This window comes from Nycticebus coucang, chromosome 9 (genome assembly GCF_027406575.1).
Source record: "Nycticebus coucang isolate mNycCou1 chromosome 9, mNycCou1.pri, whole genome shotgun sequence".
In the NCBI taxonomy this organism is placed as follows: Eukaryota; Metazoa; Chordata; class Mammalia; order Primates; family Lorisidae; genus Nycticebus; species Nycticebus coucang.
In genome coordinates, this window is record NC_069788.1 from 79,373,061 (window position 1) to 79,393,730 (window position 20,670).

At 38.7% G+C, this 20,670-nt stretch overlaps 1 protein-coding gene across 8 annotated transcripts in view; it reads left to right on the forward strand.

Annotated features, from left to right (window-relative positions):
• The window catches only part of EXOC2 (exocyst complex component 2), a 221,781-nt gene that overhangs the window by 186,267 nt on the left and 14,844 nt on the right, over nt 1-20,670 (forward strand). For all 8 annotated transcript variants that reach the window (XM_053602529.1, XM_053602530.1, XM_053602531.1 and 5 more), the window contains one exon: nt 18,397-18,452. In XM_053602529.1, the coding sequence (XP_053458504.1) occupies nt 18,397-18,452 (56 nt within the window). The remainder of the gene's footprint in view (nt 1-18,396; nt 18,453-20,670) is intronic.

Consider the following 20,670-nt stretch of genomic DNA (forward strand, 5'->3'; position numbering starts at 1 on the left):
TAAATAAACATATTTTACAGTTTAACTTATTTTTACATACATTGTTGTATTTTGTCCTCACAGAAACCCTGTTGGGTTAAGACATTGTTTCCCTACGTGGCATACCTCTAAAATTTAGAGAGTCAGGACAGGCTGTGACTTGTGTAAGATAACAGAACTAGGCCCAATTCTTTGTCTTCAAATTCTAACCAGGAGACATGTATAGGGTATAGGAAATGGGTCAGACCCTAGAGATAACAATATCGTGTGATTTTGTGTACCCTAATACTTTGTAAAATAGAATTGACCTTTGAACAACACAAGAGTTAGGGGTACTGACCCCATACACAATTGAAAACTCCCCATGTAACTCTGACTCCCCCAAAACTTAGCTACTCGTAGCCGACTGTTGACTTGGAAGCCTTACCAATAACATAAACAGTCAGTTAACACATACTTTATATTTCATCTACATTATATTCTTGTTGCGCAGGGCTTAAGGATCATGGTCTTATGACATTGTGCTCCTGCTAACAAGAGCAGTAGCTTAGTTCCAAGGAAAAAAGACTATGTGTGTATATCCAATTTGCCCTTTTTCTGACAAACTGTTTCCAAGCATGGCAAAGTTTTAAATGAACAATAAAGACACCAGGAACAGTAAAGGGTTGCATTTATATTTGGATAAAGAATATACACAAGTGTACCATGGCACCAGGGAACAAATAGATAGAATGATAAAAGCAAGTGTTGATACAGAAGATGGAAGAGCAGCTGAGTAATTGTTAATGAAATTCTCAAGAGAAATGATAAGTTGGAATTCAGATATTTAAAAGAAGATTTTCTTATAAAAAGAGACACTAAGTCCCATCAGTGAAATGCAGTTCTGTGTTCTGCCCTCCTTTCTGCTCTTGGTGCTGTTGGTGGCAGTCTCCTGGGAGCACACTCTGAAGCTGCCTTGCAGCCTTGGAAATGCAGACTCCCAAATGCAGACTCCGGCAGGCGCAGCTTGCCCGGCGAGGGCAGGGCCTACCGGCAACATCAGTCCCAACACTTCTAAAAGCTGCATGTTTCTACCTACATTTCTCACTGTGTAGGTGAAACTTTAAACTCTCAGTTAATGATGGGCTTTTCAAATTTTTCTCTGCTTTCAACTTTATTACGACTCAAAATTGTTTTTAATTTCAAGGTAATTCCTTTTTGAAAGGTTAATGGCAGAAACTTATGATTGGATTTTATTTTGTAAATTGTACATGGAACACTATTTTGAGAATAGGGACTGTATCTTACTACTTCTTTCCTGTGCTCCACAGTAATGATTCCAGTCACAGGGATGAGATGGTAACAGGACCACTTGGCATTTTTGCACCATCTACAGAGTGCCAGGAAATGGCACAAGCATTTACCACCATTTGCTCATTCAAGTCATCGAGGCCACAGAGCTGAAATCCCACCCCACTTCACAGGCCTGCTTCCCTCATCAGCATTAATTGGCTCTAATATTATTGAAATCATTCTTATTTAAAAAAAAAAAAATGACTCCTTGAGATTTTAAAAACTGCATAGATAGTCCAAACCTGTTTGTGGAATGTTATATCCAGAAGTAATACCTCACAATGTAAAACAAATAGACTCATTTATATATACAGAGTAAATCCTATTTTCTTCTCACTTTCACTTTCCTAAATGAGGTTGCCACCTAATGAAAAAAAAAAAACATTTTTTGGTCAAAGACTTAATTGAAACAAATGAGTCTTGATTTATCAACTTGTGTTAAAGTAATAAACTTTCCACCTTTAAGTCTGAAATTTAATATACAAAGTTTATGAAATACATGTAGCTTTTATTCTCTCCTAAAAGCATAATATATTCTGTAACATTTTATGTATAGTTTTGTACAGCCAACTTTAACTTGAAATGGGGGGGGGGTTTTCTATCTTTGCCTATATTTTTGTCTTACAACCTATTTGTCTGTGAAGTTTACGAATGCTAAAGTCATATGAATATAAATTCTTTCTTACAGATGGAAAAATAAGCCATGAAGTCATTTCACTATTATTTTCACTGCTGACAGTGTTTTCTGTTTTCAGAAGGAGAGTTTTCCTATCAAAATTGATCATATTGCTGAATAGGAGATCATACTGATTAAAGAAGAAACAGGAATTAGAAAGCTGTAGAGCAGAGGTCCTCAAACTACAATCACATGCGGCAGTGTGATTGTATTTGTTCCCGTTTTGTTTTTTTTACTTCAAAATAAAATATGTGCAGTGTGCATAGGAATTTGGTCATATTTTTTTTTTTAAACTATAGTCTGGCCCTCCAACGGTCTGAGGGACAGTGAACTGGCCTCCTGTTTAAAAAGTTTTGAGGACCCCTGGTGTAGAGACTGAAGTTATTCATTCAGATGCTATACGTGAAGGGTATTCTTCCTCAGAAAGTCATGTTTAAAAATCCATCATATAGGCCAGGCATGGTGGCTCACAGCTGTAATCCTGGCACTCTAGGAGGCCGAGGTGGGAGGATCCCTTGAGCTCAGGAGTTTAAGACCAGCCTGCGCAAGAGCAAGAGCCCCTCGCTACTAAAAATAGTAAATTGGGCAGGCCTTGTAGCCTGTGCCTGTAGTCCCAGCTACTTGGAAGGTTGAGGCAAGGATCGTTTGAGGTTGCTGTGAGCTAGGGTGACACCATGGCATTCCAGCCTGGGTGACAGAGTGAGACTCTTATCTAAAAAAAAAAAAAAAAATTATATGGCAAAAAAATTTGTTGATTTGGGAATGAGTACACTAAACATTAGGACCAAAAACCCTTCCTAATTTGGAGAAAAGTTAATTTTGTTGCAGAATATTTAGGCCTTTCTAGCTGTTCTGTCAATATTGATACAGTTTCTGGTTACTTTTTTGTTTTCTCTAAATTAGGCAGTAATTTTGATAATGTGTCTTTGGAGTACAATTGAATAGATAATTTATGTGAAAAAAATATCCATAGTTCTTTCATATAGTGTTTCAGTTTGACAATTTAAAAAGTACATTGTGGGATATTTATAGTATTTTTCAATCTATTTTTATCAGCAGACTAGGAGTGATAACTGATTTAGGGCATAAAGGTTTAAAAACAGGAAATGTGGTTTATAAAGTAGGTAGTATCTCCAGAGTTTCCAGAGTTTGATTTCTTATAGTATTGTCTGAAGAGTGTCATGTTTCAAAACAACATTAGGCTCAGTACCTTGAAATCAGTCTGTTTAAAGAGGTTGTCTTTCCAATTATGACAGGAAATGCTTCATGGAAAACCTTGCATTCTTGGTATAGGTTCAAATGGTATAGCAGTTGGTTTCTGTGATTATACCGTGTTCTTCTTCTCTCTTTCTCAGACACTGTTTATACAGTCAGATTAAGTTTTGTGTAACTTTTAGTAGATTTCCTTTGGCCTTTGTATTTTGCTTAAAATTTCATACTTTTGGTTTTAGTGAAGAATTTTGTCAAATAGATATTTAAAGAATGTTTTCAAAGTGACTTTCATAGTTGAGGAGGTGCGAATGGGTATGGTAGGGATACTCTTTATTTTTAATAATCAAAAGGCATAAAGAAGTAGCACAATTTTATGTGGCCTTTTGAGTGGCAACTTACAGAATCCATCAAAACTGAAAACCTTTTGATTGAGCAATTCCACTTCTAGGAAAATATCTTAATTAAATTAGAAAACAAGAATCGGTGTTCACTGAAGCCTTATCAGTTAGCAGTAAATTCTAAAAGGCAGTGTAGTAGAAGAATGGGTAAATAAATCATAGTACATTCATGTTATAGAATATTAGGCAGAAAATTATAAAGTAGATATATATGCTGGGAAGAACAAACAACCTAATTGAAAAACAGGGCAAAGACCTTAACAGATTCCTCACCAGAGTAAACATGCGGATGGAAAGTAAACACACGAAAAGATGCTCAACATCATATGTCGTTAGGGAATTGAAAATTAAAACAACAATACCGTTGCACACCTATTAGAATGGCCAAAATCCAGACTACTGGCAACACTTCCTGATGGTGAGGACGTGGAAGTGCAGGGACTCCCAGTCATTGCCGGTGAGGATGCAGCCTGGTACGGCCACTTTGGAAGACAGGTTGGCAGCCTCTCATAAAACTAAACAGCCTCTCACCATGTGATCCAGCCAAACAAATGGAAAACTTACGTCCTCACAAAAACCTGAACAAGAATGTTTGTAACAGCTTTATTCATAATTGCCCAAACTTGAAAGCAACCAAGTAGTCCTTCCTTGGGTGAGTGGATAATAAACTATGGCATATAGTTTATAATACTCAACACTAAAAGGAATGATCTATCAAACCACAAAAAGAAATGGAAGACTCTAAAGTGCATATTACTAAATGAAATAAGCTAATCTGAAAAGGCCAGATACCATATGATTCCAGCCACGTGGCATTCTGGAAGAAGCAAAAGATCAGTCAGGGGTTGGGGAAGGAGGGAGCAGGGAGGATTTTTAGCACGTGCAGATACTCATATATGCTATACGTATTATGATGGTGGAGACCTGTCATTAAACATTTGTCCAAATTCATAGAATGCACACTACCAATAGCGAACCCTCCTGTATTATCAGTGATAATGAGGCGTCAGTGTAGGTCCGTCAGCTGTAAGGAATGTTGGTAATAGACAAGATGGAGGTGGACAGGGGTGTATGGGGAGTCTCTGCACCTTCTGTTCAATATTGCTATGAACTTAAAACTGTTCTAAAAAAATAAAGTCAACTCAAAAAAAAAAATTGCAGTAGGATGAAATAAGCTTCAAGAAGAGATGTGTAATGTAATCTCATTTTTTAGGAAAAAAATTTTTATTCATAGGAAAAGATCTGGAAGAATATATACCAAACTACTGATAGCGGTTACCTCTGGGGAGAAGGATAAAGGAGAAGTTTATTGAACTTTTATTTATTATTATATAAACTTATCTCTATGTTGTTATTTTTTGTTTTTTCAGTGATTTTTTTTTTTTTAAAGACAGAGTCTCACTCTGTTGCCCAGGCTAGAGTGCCTTGGCATCAGCCTAGCTAACAGCAACCTCAAACTCCTGGGCTCACGCAATTCTCCTGCCTCAGCTTCCTGAGTAGCTGGGACTACAGGTGCCTGACACAACACCCAGCTGATTTTTCTATTTTTAGTGGAGAAGGTGTCTTGCTCTTGTTCAGACTGGTCTTGAACTCCTAAGTTTAAGCAATCCTCCGCCTCAGCCTCCGAGGCGTGAGCCACTGCTCTTAGCAACCTTTAATTTTTTAGATAAAAATTTAAGAACAAAGGCTTGATCAAACCAAAATGTTCAGTATTCTGTTCTTTAATATGGGTATTCTCTATAGGAGTTTGTCCAAACTATTAATCTGTTTGTATACAATTTTCTTATTATTGGTTAATAAGAGGTTGCATATGATTAGATTACATTATTTTTGTTTGTAAGGTAAAGTCCAAAGTTGTTTAACATTTTGTTTCATTTACAAGTCACTTTGCCATGCACCAAAAAAAATTTGAAGCTCAAATGAAATAAGTGATTTTCCAGCTAAGATTTAAATCCAGGTCATTTCCAATGTCAGCTGTATGCTATCTATTACAGATTATTACTGGTCATAATTCCCAAGAGATTGGCATGAAAGGAACACTACCATCCTTTTGACATGTGAAAGGGACCATTTTTTACAAATGGTGCCGAGGATATTCATCAAACAGAAGTCTGCCTCTTGCCAGTTGGGGTTTTATTGATGACATCAGCAGTGTCATTTCATGCAGTTGCCCTGTGCTGTTTAGAAACAGTGTAACTCTCCTCTCTCCCATGTGCAGGATGGTTATTTATTTTATTAAATATAGGTGTGCCCCACTAGAATGTAAGCCCCTTGAGTCGAGGGGCTGTGTGTGTGATTAGCCACTCATATATCCCCAGCACTCCGATAGTGTCTGGCATGTATTAATAATGAGCATTCAATACATTTTTTAAATTTATTTTTTTAAGAGACAGAGTCAATACACGTTTTTAATAATGTGCCTACTCTAAAATCAAGTGACCACCATACTTGATTAAAAGAAGAGACTGACAAATATTGCAATATTTTATGCATGAAAACATTCATTCATTTTATGAATGAAAACAAGATGCTCATTGTTGGAGAAGTTTTACCGGCCGACCGGCTGACTTACAGGAAGCCCACCATGCGAGAAGCAGCCTACAAGGCCTTGCTCAGAGTAGAGATGAGCTTTGTTTTCTCCATGGGGAATTTCCACAATGGCTACTAGATTAATTGCTAAGTGATAGTCTAGGGTGATACTATGTGGGTGGGGACACTTTTTTGGTCAAATATCATGACACATTCTAATTTCATATTCAGAGAATAGAGAAGATACATATTGTAAATGCTTAGAAACTGTTTCTCATTCCCTTGCATAAATAACATGGAAAGTTGTGGGGGTTTATCTAAGGGGAACCTTGTTAAAAACAATACTTACTACATCACAATAATGTAGCATTTATATATAACTCCAAGAAGCAAGTCAGTTTGCCTTATTTTTCCTTTATACACTGTCCACACTGATGATTCCTTCACTAATATCGTGTGTACCATAAATTTGACGTTTTACAGCCCACTGTCATTTAGTGCAAACTGAAACTCTGGTTTCTTAACACATTTATTTACGTTCACAATGTCCTGATGTATCTACATTCATTCTTTTTTTTTTTTTTTTTTTTTTTTTTTTTTTTTTTTTTTTTTTTTCTTTTTTTTTTTTTTTATTGTTGGGGATTCATTGAGGGTACAATAAGCCAGTTACACTGATTGCAATTGCTAGGTAAAGTCCCTCTTGCAATCATGTCCTGCCCCCATAAAGTGTGACACACACTAAGGCCCCACCCCACTCCCTCCCTCTCTCTTTCTGCTTCCCCCCCCCATAACCTTAATTGTCATTAATTGTCCTCATATCAAGATTGAGTACATAGGATTCATGCTTCTCCATTCTTGTAATGCTTTACTAAGAATAATGTCTTCCACTTCCATCCAGGTTAATACGAAGGATGTAAAGTCTCCATTTTTTTTAATGGCTGAATAGTATTCCATGGTATACATATACCACAGCTTGTTAATCCATTCCTGGGTTGGTGGGCATTTAGGCTGTTTCCACATTTTGGCGATTGTAAATTGAGCTGCAATAAACAGTCTAGTACAAGTGTCCTTATGATAAAAGGATTTTTTTCCTTCTGGGTAGATGCCCAGTAATGGGATTGCAGGATCGAATGGGAGGTCTAGGTTGAGTGCTTTGAGGTTTCTCCATACTTCCTTCCAGAAAGGTTGTACTAGTTTGCAGTCCCACCAGCAGTGTAAAAGTGTTCCCTTCTCTCCACATCCACGCCAGCATCTGCAGTTTTGAGATTTTGTGATGTGGGCCATTCTCTCTGGGGTTAGATGATATCTCAGGGATGTTTTGATTTGCATTTCTCTAATATATAGAGATGATGAACATTTTTTCATGTGTTTGTTAGCCATTCGTCTGTCGTCTTTAGAGAAAGTTCTATTCATGTCTCTTGCCCATTGATATAAGGGATTGTTGGCTTTTTTCATGTGGATTAATTTGAGTTCTCTATAGATCCTGGTTATCAAGCTTTTGTCTGATTGAAAATATGCAAATATCCTTTCCCATTGTGTGGGTTGTCTCTTTGCTTTGGTTATCGTCACCTTAGCTGTACAGAAGCTTTTCAGTTTAATGAAGTCCCATTTGTTTATTTTTGTTGTTGTTGCAATTGTCATGGCAGTCTTCTTCATGAAGTCTTCCCCCAGGCCAATATCTTCCAGTGTTTTTCCTATGCTTTCTTTGAGGATTTTTATTGTTTCGTGCCTTAAATTTAAGTCCTTTATCCATCTTGAATCAATTTTTGTGAGTGGGGAAAGGTGTGGGTCCAGTTTCAGTCTTTTACACGCAGACATCCAATTCTCCCAACACCATTTATTGAATAGGGAGTCTTTCCCCCAAGGTAAGTTCTTGTTTGGTTTATCGAAGATTAGGTGGTTGTAAGATGTTAGTTTCATTTCTTGGTGTTCAATTTGATTCCAAGTGTCTATGTCTCTGTTTTTGTGCCAGTACCAAGCTGTCTTGAGCACTATGGCTTTGTAGTACAGACTAAAATCTGGTATGCTGATGCCCCCAGCTTTATTTTTGTTACTAAGAACTGCCTTAGCTATACGGGGTTTTTTCCGGTTCCATACAAAACGCAGAATCATTTTTTCCAAATCTTGAAAGTACGATGTAGGTACTTTGATAGGAATGGCATTGAATAGGTAGATTGCTTTGGGAAGTATAGACATTTTAACAATGTTGATTCTTCCCATCCATGAGCATGGTATGTTCTTCCATTTGTTAATATCCTCTGCTATTTCCTTTCTGAGGAGTTCATAGTTTTCTTTATAGAGGTCCTTCACCTCCTTCGTTAGGTATATTCCTAGGTATTTCATTTTCTTTGAAACTATGGTGAAGGGAGTTGTGTCCTTAATTAGCTTCTCCTCTTGACTGTTATTGGTGTATACAAAGGCTACTGACTTGTGGACATTGATTTTATATCCTGAAACATTACTGTATTTTTTGATGACTTCTAGGAGTCTTGTGGTTGAGTCTTTGGGGTTCTCTAAGTATAAGATCATGTCGTCAGCAAAGAGGGAGAGTTTGACCTCCTCTGCTCCCATTTGGATTCCCTTTATTTCCTTGTCTTGCCTAATTGTATTGGCTAGAACTTCCAGCACTATGTTGAATAGTAAAGGTGACAGAGGACAACCTTGTCTGGTTCCAGTTCTAAGAGGAAAAGCTTTCAGTTTTACTCCATTCAGTAAAATATTGGCTGTGGGTTTGTCATAGATAGCTTCAATCAGTTTTAGAAATGTGCCACCTATGCCTATACTCTTCAGTGTTCTAATTAGAAAAGGATGCTGGATTTTATCAAATGCTTTTTCTGCATCTATTGAGAGGATCATGTGATCTTTATTTTTGCCTCTGTTAATATGGTGGATAACGTTTATGGACTTGCGTATGTTGAACCAGCCTTGCATCCCTGGGATGAAGCCTGCTTGATCATGATGAATGACTTTTTTGATGATAAGCTGTAATCTATTGGCTAGGATTTTGTTGAGAATTTTTCCATCTATATTCATGAGTGAGATTGGTCTGAAATTCTCCTTTTTGTTTGGGTCTTTTCCTGGTTTTGGTATCAGGGTGATGTTTGCTTCATAGAATGTGTTGGGGAAGATTCCTTCTTCCTCAATTATTTGGAATAATTTCTGCAGTACAGGAATAAGCTCTTCCTTGAAGGTTTGATAGAATTCTGGAGTGAAGCCATCTGGACCAGGGCATTTTTTAGTTGGAAGCTTTTTTATTGTTTCTTTGATCTCAGTGCTTGAAATTGGTCTGTTCAGGAGGTCTATTTCTTCCTGGCCAAGTCTAGGGAGAGGGTGTGATTCCAAATATTGATCCATTTCCTTCACATTGTCAAATTTCTGGGCATACAGTTTCTGGTAGTATTCAGAGATGATCTCTTGTATCTCTGTGGGATCAGTTGTTATTTCCCCTTTATCATTTCTGATTGAGGTTACTAGAGATTTTACTTTTCTATTTCTAGTTAGTCTGGCCAATGGTTTATCTATTTTATTTATTTTTTCAAAAAACCAACTCCTTGTTTCATTAATTTTCTGAATGATTCTTTTGTTTTCAATTTCATTGATCTCTGATTTGATTTTGGAGATTTCTTTTCTTCTACTGAGTTTAGGCTTAGATTGTTCTTCTTTTTCCAATTCCATAAGGTCTCTTGTGAGATTGTTGATGTGCTCTCTGTCTGTTTTTCGAATGTAGGCATCTAAAGCGATGAATTTTCCTCTCAAAACTGCTTTTGCAGTATCCCACAGGTTTTGGTAGCTTGTGTCTTCATTGTTGTTATGCTTAAGGAAGTTAGTGATTTCCTGTTTGATTTCTTCCTTCACCCATCTGTTATTCAACAGAAGATTGTTTAATTTCCATGCCTTTGGATGGGGTCGAGCATTTTTGTTAGAGTTGAGTTCCACCTTTAGTGCCTTATGGTCTGAAAAGATACAAGGTAAAATTTCAATTCTTTTGATTCTGTTGATATTTGTTTTGTGTCCCAGGATATGATCAATTTTGGAGAATGTTCCATGGGGTGATGAGAAGAATGTATATTCTTTATCTTTGGGGTGGAGTGTTCTATATGCGTCCATCAAGCATAATTGTTCTAGGGTCTCATTTAAATCTCTTATATCTTTGTTTAATTTCTGATTAGAGGATCTGTCCAGCTCTGTAAGAGGTGTGTTAAAGTCCCCTGTTATGATGGTATTATCAGATATCATATTGCTCAGACTGAGTAAGGTCTGTTTCAAGAATCTGGGAGCATTTAAATTTGGTGCATAGATATTTAGAATTGAAATGTCTTCTTGTTGTAGTTTTCCCTTGACCAATATAAAGTGACCATCTTTGTCTTTTTTGACTTTAGTTGCTTTAAATCCACATGTATCTGAAAATAAGATTGCAACTCCTCTTTTCTTCTGAATTCCATTTGCCTGAAAAATTGTCTTCCAACCCTTGACTCGGAGCTTTAATTTGTCTTTTGAAGCCAGGTGTGTTTCTTGCAGACAGCAAATGGATGGCTTGTGTTTTTTAATCCAGTCAGCCAATCTATGTCTCTTCAGTGGGGAATTCAAGCCATTAACATTTATGGAGATAATTGATAAGTGTGGTAGTATTCTATTCGTCTTATTTGGTGAGAGTCCATTGCTTACTTTTATCTTTTGCATCAGTGTGGAGGTTATGTTCTGTCCTTTGATTTCTGAGTTCTTACTTTGCTGCTGATCCATTGTGGTGGTCAGTGTGCAGAACAGGTTGAAGTATTCCCTGTAGAGCTGGTCTTGTTGTGGTGAATTTCCTCAATGTTTGTATATCCGTAAATGATTTGATTTCTCCATCAATTTTGAAGCTTAGCTTAGCAGGGTACAGAATTCTGGGCTGAAAATTGTTCTGTTTAAGTAGATTAAAGGTAGATGACCATTGTCTTCTTGCTTGGAAAGTTTCATTAGAGAAGTCTGAGGTCACTCTGATGGATTTGCCCCTGTAGGTCAACTGGCGCTTACTCCTGGCAGCTTGCAGAATCTTTTCTTTTGTCTTGACTTTGGACAGGTTCATTACAATGTGTCTTGGAGAAGCTCGGTTAGAGTTGAGGCGACCTGGGGTCCGATAGCCCTCTGAAAGCAGTGTGTCAGAATCTTTGGTGATGTTTGGGAAATTTTCTTTTATAATATTCTCTAGTATGGCTTCCATTCCTCTGGGGCATTCTTCTTCCCCTTCTGGAATTCCTATAACTCGTATGTTGGAACGTTTCATAAAGTCCCATAATTCTGACAGTGAACGTTCTGCTTTCTCTCTCTTCTTTTCTGCCTCTTTTACTATCTGAGTTATCTCAAAAACTTTGTCTTCTACCTCTGAAATTCTTTCTTCTGCATGGTCTAACCTGTTGCTGATACTTTCCATTACATCTTTAAGTTCCCTGATTGACTGTTTCATTTCCTTCAGCTCTGCTATATCCTTTTTATATTCTTCATATCGTTCATCTCTGATTTGATTCTGTTTTTGGATTTCCTTTTGGTTATTTTCCACTTTATTAGCAGTTTCCTTCATTGTTTCCATCATTTCTTTCATTGTTTTCAACATGTGTATTCTAAATTCCCTTTCTGTCATTCCTAACATTTCTGTATAGGTGGAATCCTCTGCAGTAGCTACCTCATGGTCCCTTGGCGGGGTTGTTCTGGACTGGTTCTTCATGTTGCCTGGAGTTTTCTGCTGATTCTTCCTCATGAGTGATTTCTTTTATCTGTTTCCTTGCCCTAATTTTCCTTTCACTTCCTCTTGCTCTTTAAGTTCTTGTGCCTGTGGAAGTTGTGGGCGGGTTTAGACGGGTTGAACACACGCGACCACTTGCCGGTTTTCCACTGTTTTAGTCCTCCTCTTGGGGTCCAGAAGTCTCTCGCTGACTCCCTGTATCCTCATAGGAGTGATGATAGGCAGTTCCCACCAGCCAGAGATGCCTGGAGTCCTATCTCCCCAGACTCACGGTGCCCCTCTACATTCATTCTTAACTGTCCAGCACATCGTGAGCCTTTGGCAGATACTTAATGATTTATCATTTGAGATAAGCCATTAGCTTAATTATATAACTAGAAAAATAAAGCATATTTATTAAGCAAATAGATTTAGCCTAAGCAGTATGGTATTCTATTCTATAATACTTTATTTGACTTTATTTTTCACATGGATTCTTATGCTTAATTTCAAAAGGACTCTTTGTTCTCCAAATTCCTAGGAAAAGGAGCATGCGCTACCACAGAATACCTACTTCTCGTGTAGCCTGTGGTACTTACCTTACCTTTGTAGTGGATGGCTCAAGTATCTTCTAACTGTGGATGCTAAAGACTCTTATTTAACTCTTATTTAAGTTGTTTTCTGATTTATTTATTCACTACTGTATTCACTTATGAACTTGTTTAGGTGTTTACTAAGCACATCTTAGTAGTAAGCAAGACGGACAATTAACAGTTAATTTTGCAAACTCATCCCAGAAAAAGTGCTGCATACCTCACTGCTCAGGATCACTACAGTCACCTTCAAAGCATTCCCCTTGGGAAGCTGTGCATCAATGCCAGTGCCGAGTCCACCCTTCAAAGCAATTTTGGAACTTTTTTCCTGGAATGGCCATCAGAACTATCATTATATGGGACACAAAAACATGAAACAACAACAATGAACACTACTCAGCAAAACACCAGCACACGTCCACACAGACACAGCTGTGAGACACTGATATACCAAAGTTATGAAACCTTGCCAAGTTGTTTATACAGTGCTGCCAACATGAGTGCACGGTGGCAGTTCTCAGACTTCACTGTCAGACCTCATATGATGACAGCTCTGATGGTCACCAGAATTTTGGAAAAAGCTTCCCAAGGAGACTACTTCAAAGGTGACCATAGTGATACTCAGCGTGAGGTATGTAGCACTTTTTCTAGAACTGATTTGTGAACTTAATTGTCAGACTTCATAGTCTTTGCTGCCTTTTATTCCTTTGTTAACTAATACTTTTGAACACATTTTTGAGCATTCATGAATATTTTGAGCATAAATATTAAATAAACATGAACTTTTTTTTAACTATGTGCCAGCCTCTGTGATGGGTGCTGAGGATACAAAGATAAAAAAATGATAGATTATACCTACTCTGGTGGAATGTTCGGTCCAGGGGAGACAGATGTTAATCAGGTAGTTACACAGGTAATGGGGCCAGGGCACACAGTGCTCCAAAAGGAGGTGAGGGGTGACCTACCTGCAGCACCGAGGAAGGTGGGGCCGGTACCAGATCAGTCCTGACACTTCCGAGGTGAGGAGTGACCCACCTGCAGCACCGAGGAAGGTGGGGCCGGTACCAGATCAGTCCTGACACTTCCGAGGTGAGGGGTGACCCACCTGTAGCACCGAGGAAGGTGGGGCCGGTACCAGATCAGTCCTGACACTTCCGAGGTGAGGGGTGACCCACCTGCAGCACCGAGGAAGGTGGGGCCGGTACCAGATCAGTCCTGACACTTCCAAGGTGAGGGGTGACCCACCTGCAGCACTGAGGAAGGTGGGGCCGGTACCAGATCAGTCCTGACACTTCCAAGGTGAGGAGTGACCCACCTGCAGCACTGAGGAAGGCGGGGCCGGTACCAGATCAGTCCTGACACTTCCGAGGTGAGGAGTGACCCACCTGCAGCACTGAGGAAGGCGGGGCCGGTACCAGATCAGTCCTGACACTTCCCATTTGTTGGCTGCCGTCTGTCTGCCAGATGTATCCCTAGCCTCTTAGAGTATTTCATTTAATAAATGTTATCTCTTTTTCATAAAGGAAAAAGTTACAAATCAGAGCAGATTGGAAACTTGCCAAAAGGTGACTGATTAGTTAGTAATGTATTTGAGGTCATCATCTGATTCTGCCTGTGTCCCCCTGGGTCCTCCAGGGCATGGCTTAGATATTACTACAGGAACAAGGTCTTCCCTGACCATTCCTGGCATGCAAGACATATTCAGGCAATCTTTTCTAAATCAAAACAAAGTATGACAAAAGAATTCCACCAAAATTCCAACTTAGAGAACTTTGCGTGAAAGCAAACCAAGCAAGAGCATTGTCAAAGACAAACCTTCCCTGTTCTAGCACTTCACAGTCACATTTGATGTTGCGTCCGGGTTTTTTTGCTGCTGTCATGTTCTTATATGCAAATTCAACTGTTAAGCAATTCTTTATGCCACTCAAACTGAACCTGCAGCGAAGGTCTGCTATAGCTAGACGACCGTTCTGACAGCACTGCACTGTCCAAGTGTATGTACCGGGTGTTTCAGAAAGAGAAGTTAGTGAGTTTTAAGTTATCTTGCCTTTTAGTCAACTATTATACTTTAAGAAAACACACTTGTGCTACTTCCTCTGCAGGATGGGGGGTCATGTCTGTTGTGATCACTTTCATATACCACCAGGTGCCTGACATGCAATAGATTCACAGCAGATGTTGGGAGAATGACAAATACACCTACATACATTCTGCAGCAGTTTAGTTAGCACAACAAATACACATATTGTCATCTCTGCATTCTGCAGAGCAGGCAGGCAGTTGTCTGAAAGGTGAACTTAGCTGTGTGAGGTCATACAATTAGTGTATAGGAAGACAGGATTTAGATCCCAAGTGTTCAAGATCACGTCAATGAACTTAAAAGGAATTCTCAGCCCATCATGTTAGTAATAGTAAAATCAGGATAAAATTCAGTGGAAGAGAACATATATGACCAAAATTAACAGTCATGGACTTGAAAATAGTTCCGTAAATAAAACTTGAATTCTGGTCCTGCCCCCAGGTGCCATGGCCAAGGTCCTTTGAGACCAACTGTGCTTCATTCTACCACTGCAAGGCCTCAGCTGCTTTGACAGCACACCCAACCTGCTCTTCCCTGACAGCTCCAGGCGCCTTCTCTGGCACATCTTCCTCAGCAGTTCTTACAGCCTCTGTCTTGCCCTCCTTATCCAACCCTCCTGTTGAAGGAAGAGACTGAGGCCACAGGCCAGACTCCCTTCATGTCCCTCAGCCCTGGTATGGTCTCGGTCAGCTTGCAGTGTGTGGATGTCCATGTCCTTGCTTAGAAAGCATGTGGCTGCCTACTTGCTGTGGGGAGACAGGGGAGCTGCCGTCCATGGTGCCTGGCCCATCACAGGTTTGGGGTACAAGTGTTTGAAAGAGTGGACATCCTCCCACGCTTGGAATTTGGAGCAACATTTTAAAACAAAAAACTGGACAGGCAGTTCAAACCAAGAAGTTTATGGAGCACCATGTTTTAAGAGTGTGTCTGAAAGCCCTGCTGTGGCCCTGGGTGCCCGCAGGACAGGCTAGGAAGGAAGGCAGGGGAAAGCTGTGCTGCTCCACTGCTGTGGGCACAAGAGAAGAGAAAAAGGAATCGAAATTCTTCACTGGGAACACCACTGAGGTCTTACCAGTTTCCTAGGCGTGGGACACCAGTGTAGTCTCTAGGTCCGTGAACCTGACTTTCTCTCCCCCTATCCAAATAACTGTTCTTTATCTATTTAGGAACTTTACAAAATAAGGATAGCAACTGAACGTCTTACAAATTACTTTAAATTGAGGCACAAAGATTTCCTATACAATATCCATACAATCCTTCCATGTAACCATCCTGCACGTATTTGCAGGTCAGATTGTTAATGACTGAATACATGCTGGAGATGCTCACGTTCTGCTTGGAGGACTTAGTGCCCAAGAAAGGCAATCAACAATTTATTTCTTTTTACATCTTTAAAATTTGTATGAAGTTACGACTTGAGCATACGCATTGCTTCAGGAGATTAGAATGGTATTTCATGTGTCCAGTTTCACACCTTGTCTTTGAACCCTACTGGCCTAACTTGTGGTTTGACTAAGAGCCCTATTTCTGTCCATCCCTAGGACCAAAGTTTTTCCCTTCTCTTTTTCTAATATTTCCACAGTTTTTGATAATGAAGCAGTTGTTTGTAGTTTGGGTGAGAAAAGAAGGAAACTTTTTCCTGTTTTCCTATTGATAAAGATAAAATCTATAAGAAATAAAAAATTTTCTTTCTCCAAAGTTAACCACATTAGCTCCTTACAATCTTATTATCTGCATGAAAACACTTCAACCTAAATAGGAAGCTTGCTTTTTTTCAAATTTTCTATCATCAAAAATATGCTCATTTTGGTTGAAATTATCCTGTGCTTTTATTCTTACTATTCACAGCTTAGTCTCTAGAATTTAGATATACAAGGTATTTTGTTAGTAATGTTTAGACCAAGCGGTGAGGGGGAGTCTTGCCAGGAAATACTTTTCCTATTAGGGTCAGAGTTGAGTTTACAGCACCCTGAAGTGACACCGCCTTGCTTCATTCTAAGCTTAATTTTCTGCTTTTTAGTCAGCACTCTGTCTCCGCTTTTCCCTTTTACACTGAGGAATTTTAAAAGTCAGAAACTGGCCTCACAATTTCGGTCATCTTTGTTAGAACCCAAACCCCTGACGTTTATACTTACAGTAAAACTGATAGGACCCCAGTTCTTGCTGAGAGCAGAGGCTGTTGGATTTTTAAAACTCAGATCTTTAGAGCATCATTGGCCTAATATTGTTCTCATGTTTTTGGTACTTCATGTGTTTAGTATATTTTTCCTGTTACATACATATCCATGTGAGCTGATCTCCCAGGGTATTGTGGTGTAAAGGCTCAGCCCGAGCACAGTGGTGGCTCACCCCTGCTGCCCCGTGAAGGAGACCCGGGCCCCTTGTGCCTGACTGCAGCAGGGAGCAGTCTGGGGACATCTCTGTGGTCTGTATGGCTTTCCTCCCGCAGGAAGAGAGCTGCTCTGGTCCTCAGTGCAAGTTACTTAATTTCTCTTTCACTTGTAATAGGCTTCTTCTGCTCTCTACTGCCTTCCAGATAAGACAGCTTACCTTGCAATTAGCCTTTTCTTCCTCAGAAAGAATCACTTAATTTCTGGATTATATTTAATTACTTTTCATTCACCTTTCTCAGCCATTCCTACAGCAAAATAGGATTAATAACACCTGAACTTTCTTTTCCCAAATGAATGAATATAAGAAATTGGCTCCTCAAAAGAAAAACACTATTTACACACCATAGTATGTGACAGAATCAAAAACTAGCTAAGTATTTAGAATCTGCAAATGCTACTTCAAAGAGTTAATTATAGTTCTTGGTCTCTGTCTCAACTTTCCTAAATAACCAATAGTGTGGATGAGATCCTGGAGGAAGATTAATCCTTCATATTATTACTGTTGAAGTCCATGCTAATCATAACACAGAAGTTTCCCTGTTCTGTAGAGAAGGTATTTTCGGTGTGTGCAGTTAACTCTGGAAGGTATTCTGAAATGTTCCACTCCAAGTGGAAGTAATTGTTTTGGAGTTACAGTAAAGCAACATTTTAATTTTATGTTTTTTTTCCTTGCAAAGTAATGGTAATGAAAGCTCTTACTGAGCACTGTGAATACCAGGACCTAGTGCATGCTTTATCTCCTTTAATCCTCTGTAACGTGATACTTACTGTACTCATTTGATAGGCGAGAAAACGGAGGTGCACACTTGTCTTTCCAAAAGTCACACCTAGTAGGTACTGAAATAGGGCTTGATTCCATATGGTCTGACTCCAGACCTTATGCTTTTAAATCTTGTGTGTGCCTGTGTTTCAGCAAAGTGATGTTCATTAATCCTGTTCCTAAAATCTGAAATCTTTTGTTTTGTCCAGGTTTAAACTTGCTTTATCAAATCAGATTCCATGTGATTTTGTGACACATTTTTCCTAAAAGCGATTCTTGAGATTAAAATAGTGATTCTGCATAGTAACTTGACTTTCACCTTTGGCAACAACAGGCCATGTAGATATTTAACGTGAGTCTTAGAATTGTTATTAAACATCCTTTTGTCCTCTGCATTTTGTGTGTGTGTGTGTGTGAAGAAATTGAAAGATATTTTAAAATGTCATTTTAAAATGTTTGAGGACAACTGACCACGGGTTACAAAGAGCATAAACAGTGACAGGAATGAAAAACAATGAAGAAAGCTCCTAACTAATTCAATGTTTTTTTTTGTTTGTTTGTTTTTTGACTCATACAAAAATAATCCTTTCACCATTTGGTTCTCAAAAGGAAATAGACAGTGGTGGTGTTACTTTCTGTTTCTCCTCAGAAAACTCAGGCAGTGCACAGGGTACAGTAGCTCCAGCAGGGGCGGGGAACTCCCATCTCCACTAAATGCCTGTTTCCCTCCCCCATCTTGATTTCAGGTGTCAGAAACTATTTAAAAGAAGCATTGGTGAATATAATTGCCGTGCATGCAGAGGTAAGCTATCATTACATGTTCCTAAGAGATATAGATAACTGGAAAAAAAGAAAGACACAAATTTGATGACTTTTATGGTGGTCTTTTTTTCTCTTCCAAATATATGTTAGATATAAATAAAACACAACTAGGCTTTCTCTCCTGCAGGCCTGGACTCTTTCTCGCTCCTTCCCTCCCTCCTTCCTCCTCTCTCCACCCCCACCCCTCTCTTTCTCTGTCATGTATATGTTTAACTGTCTTTTTTTCTGAAATTGTACATGTTTCTCTGATCATTAAAACTAAATTTATTAGTATTTGAGAGGTAAAGACAAAGCAGACGGAAAGGGTGTCTTTCCTTTGAAGAGTGCTAAATCCATTGCCTTGGAAAGTGCATTAACCTTTTTAAGTGAGTATACAGATAAGCACTGGTGTCTCATTCCTGTAGCAGTGCGGTGGCTCACAGCAGTTGGGATTCCAGAAAGGTACAAGCTGGTTAGAAAGAGAATCTCGCGGGCAGCTGCAGCTGGGAAGCAGATGCATGGTTTCCTGTCAGTGGTTGACTTAGGTTCACATAGATGGTACTCCTCTGGTTCATATGAAAACTTGCCCTCACTTGAAGCATTATCATCTCCAGCTTCACAGTCATGTCGTTAAGTTAACATCCTTAACGACAAGGAGAGAACTGTTCTGAGGAACACCGAAAGTCAAGTCCAGAGCAGACACCATAATCACCATGATGACTGCCTGTTTTCATTCAGTAATTTCACGATGCATTACTCACTGCTTTGCCAACACTTTCGGGCGGCTGTGGCTCGCAGACTGACAGGTGACCAGGTAAAATAGAGCAGAGCAAAGGGATTACTGTTATTTGATTTCCACAGTTGGTTGAGTGCCTCTTAAGCACTATGCATCCAATAGAGGTGTTTTTAGGATTATGCCACCTCCTCCTTCTGAAAGTATTTGAGGTCATCAGGTAAACTGAAAGAACTTGGATAACTAAAACTAAAACCAAAGAGTGACGAAAGAATAAAGATAATGCTGTTTCCTGAATTTAGTTCCAAGTCGGAAGCACCTAAAGCAGAAAGAAGAACTATAGTACATAACAGTGTTCAGTTCTTAGTGAAAGCGAAGCATAACATTCCTTTATAGAATTAAGTTTTTGTTAGATTTAACTCAAGCAGGAGTTTATCACATGGATCTTTTTTATAAGAAGCAATATTTTAAACTGCGATTTTATCAAAAATATTACAATGCTTTTCATATGTTAGCTTCCTATAAAAATTAGAGCCTAAAATGAAATCGTCATTCAATGGACGCATTTCTGTGGCAGGTGGGCAGAGGAACTAGGAGGTCTGTGGGAACTGTTACAGTGATGCTGATTCCTAATGAGGCAGCTTTTATTAATGTCCATTATCAAGCACCATGAGATTATTTATAAATATTAGGCTTGTCCAGCCCCCTAAACTAAAAGATAGTTTAGCCCAGTGTCGGAAAGCAGAATTTCATTCATATTTACTATTTGCCACACAATGTTAAATTGCCAGAAATTTTCTCGAACACTTAAATTATGTTCAGGTCGACCAACATATTTAATACTAGTGGCCCAGTCTGAAGAAAGGAAAAGCTTAAAAAGAAAACATGATTTACTTTAATTTATAAATCACAAGACTAAACTGTTTCACTAAATCTCCAACTATAATAACTCTCAGTTTGAAAGTATCAAACTTTGAAGTTTGAAAATAATTCTGTAAGTCAGATAAAATGAAATACATATTTGGTACAGCATACAGTGAAATTGAGAAGCTTGTCATCTAATACAGAATTGTGTACCCCATAAGAAATAACATTTGTCATGTTCTAAGAAGAGTCTGACCCAGTATTTTTTTAATTGTGGTGAAATAGAGACCCAGTATGTTTTTATTTCCATAATTTCATATTTAGAGATCATATTTCTTTCTTGTGAAAGGGGCAAGAGGAAGAAGAAATCTCCAAAAAAATCTTTGTTAACATCAACAATGCCTTTCAAAATTGTATTTGCCAATATTGGATTTTCAGGAGAATTTTTTGTTGGTCATCAGTTAATACAGTTTAAGTGTGTCCATATCTTCATTCATAACTTTGGACTTTTAAAAAATAACTCTGGACTTAGAAAACCTGCAAATCTTTTTTGTTTTGAATGTCGCTTTATTAACAAATTCAAGTTAGTAAAAAGCCCCATTTCTTATTTTAAACCTTCCAC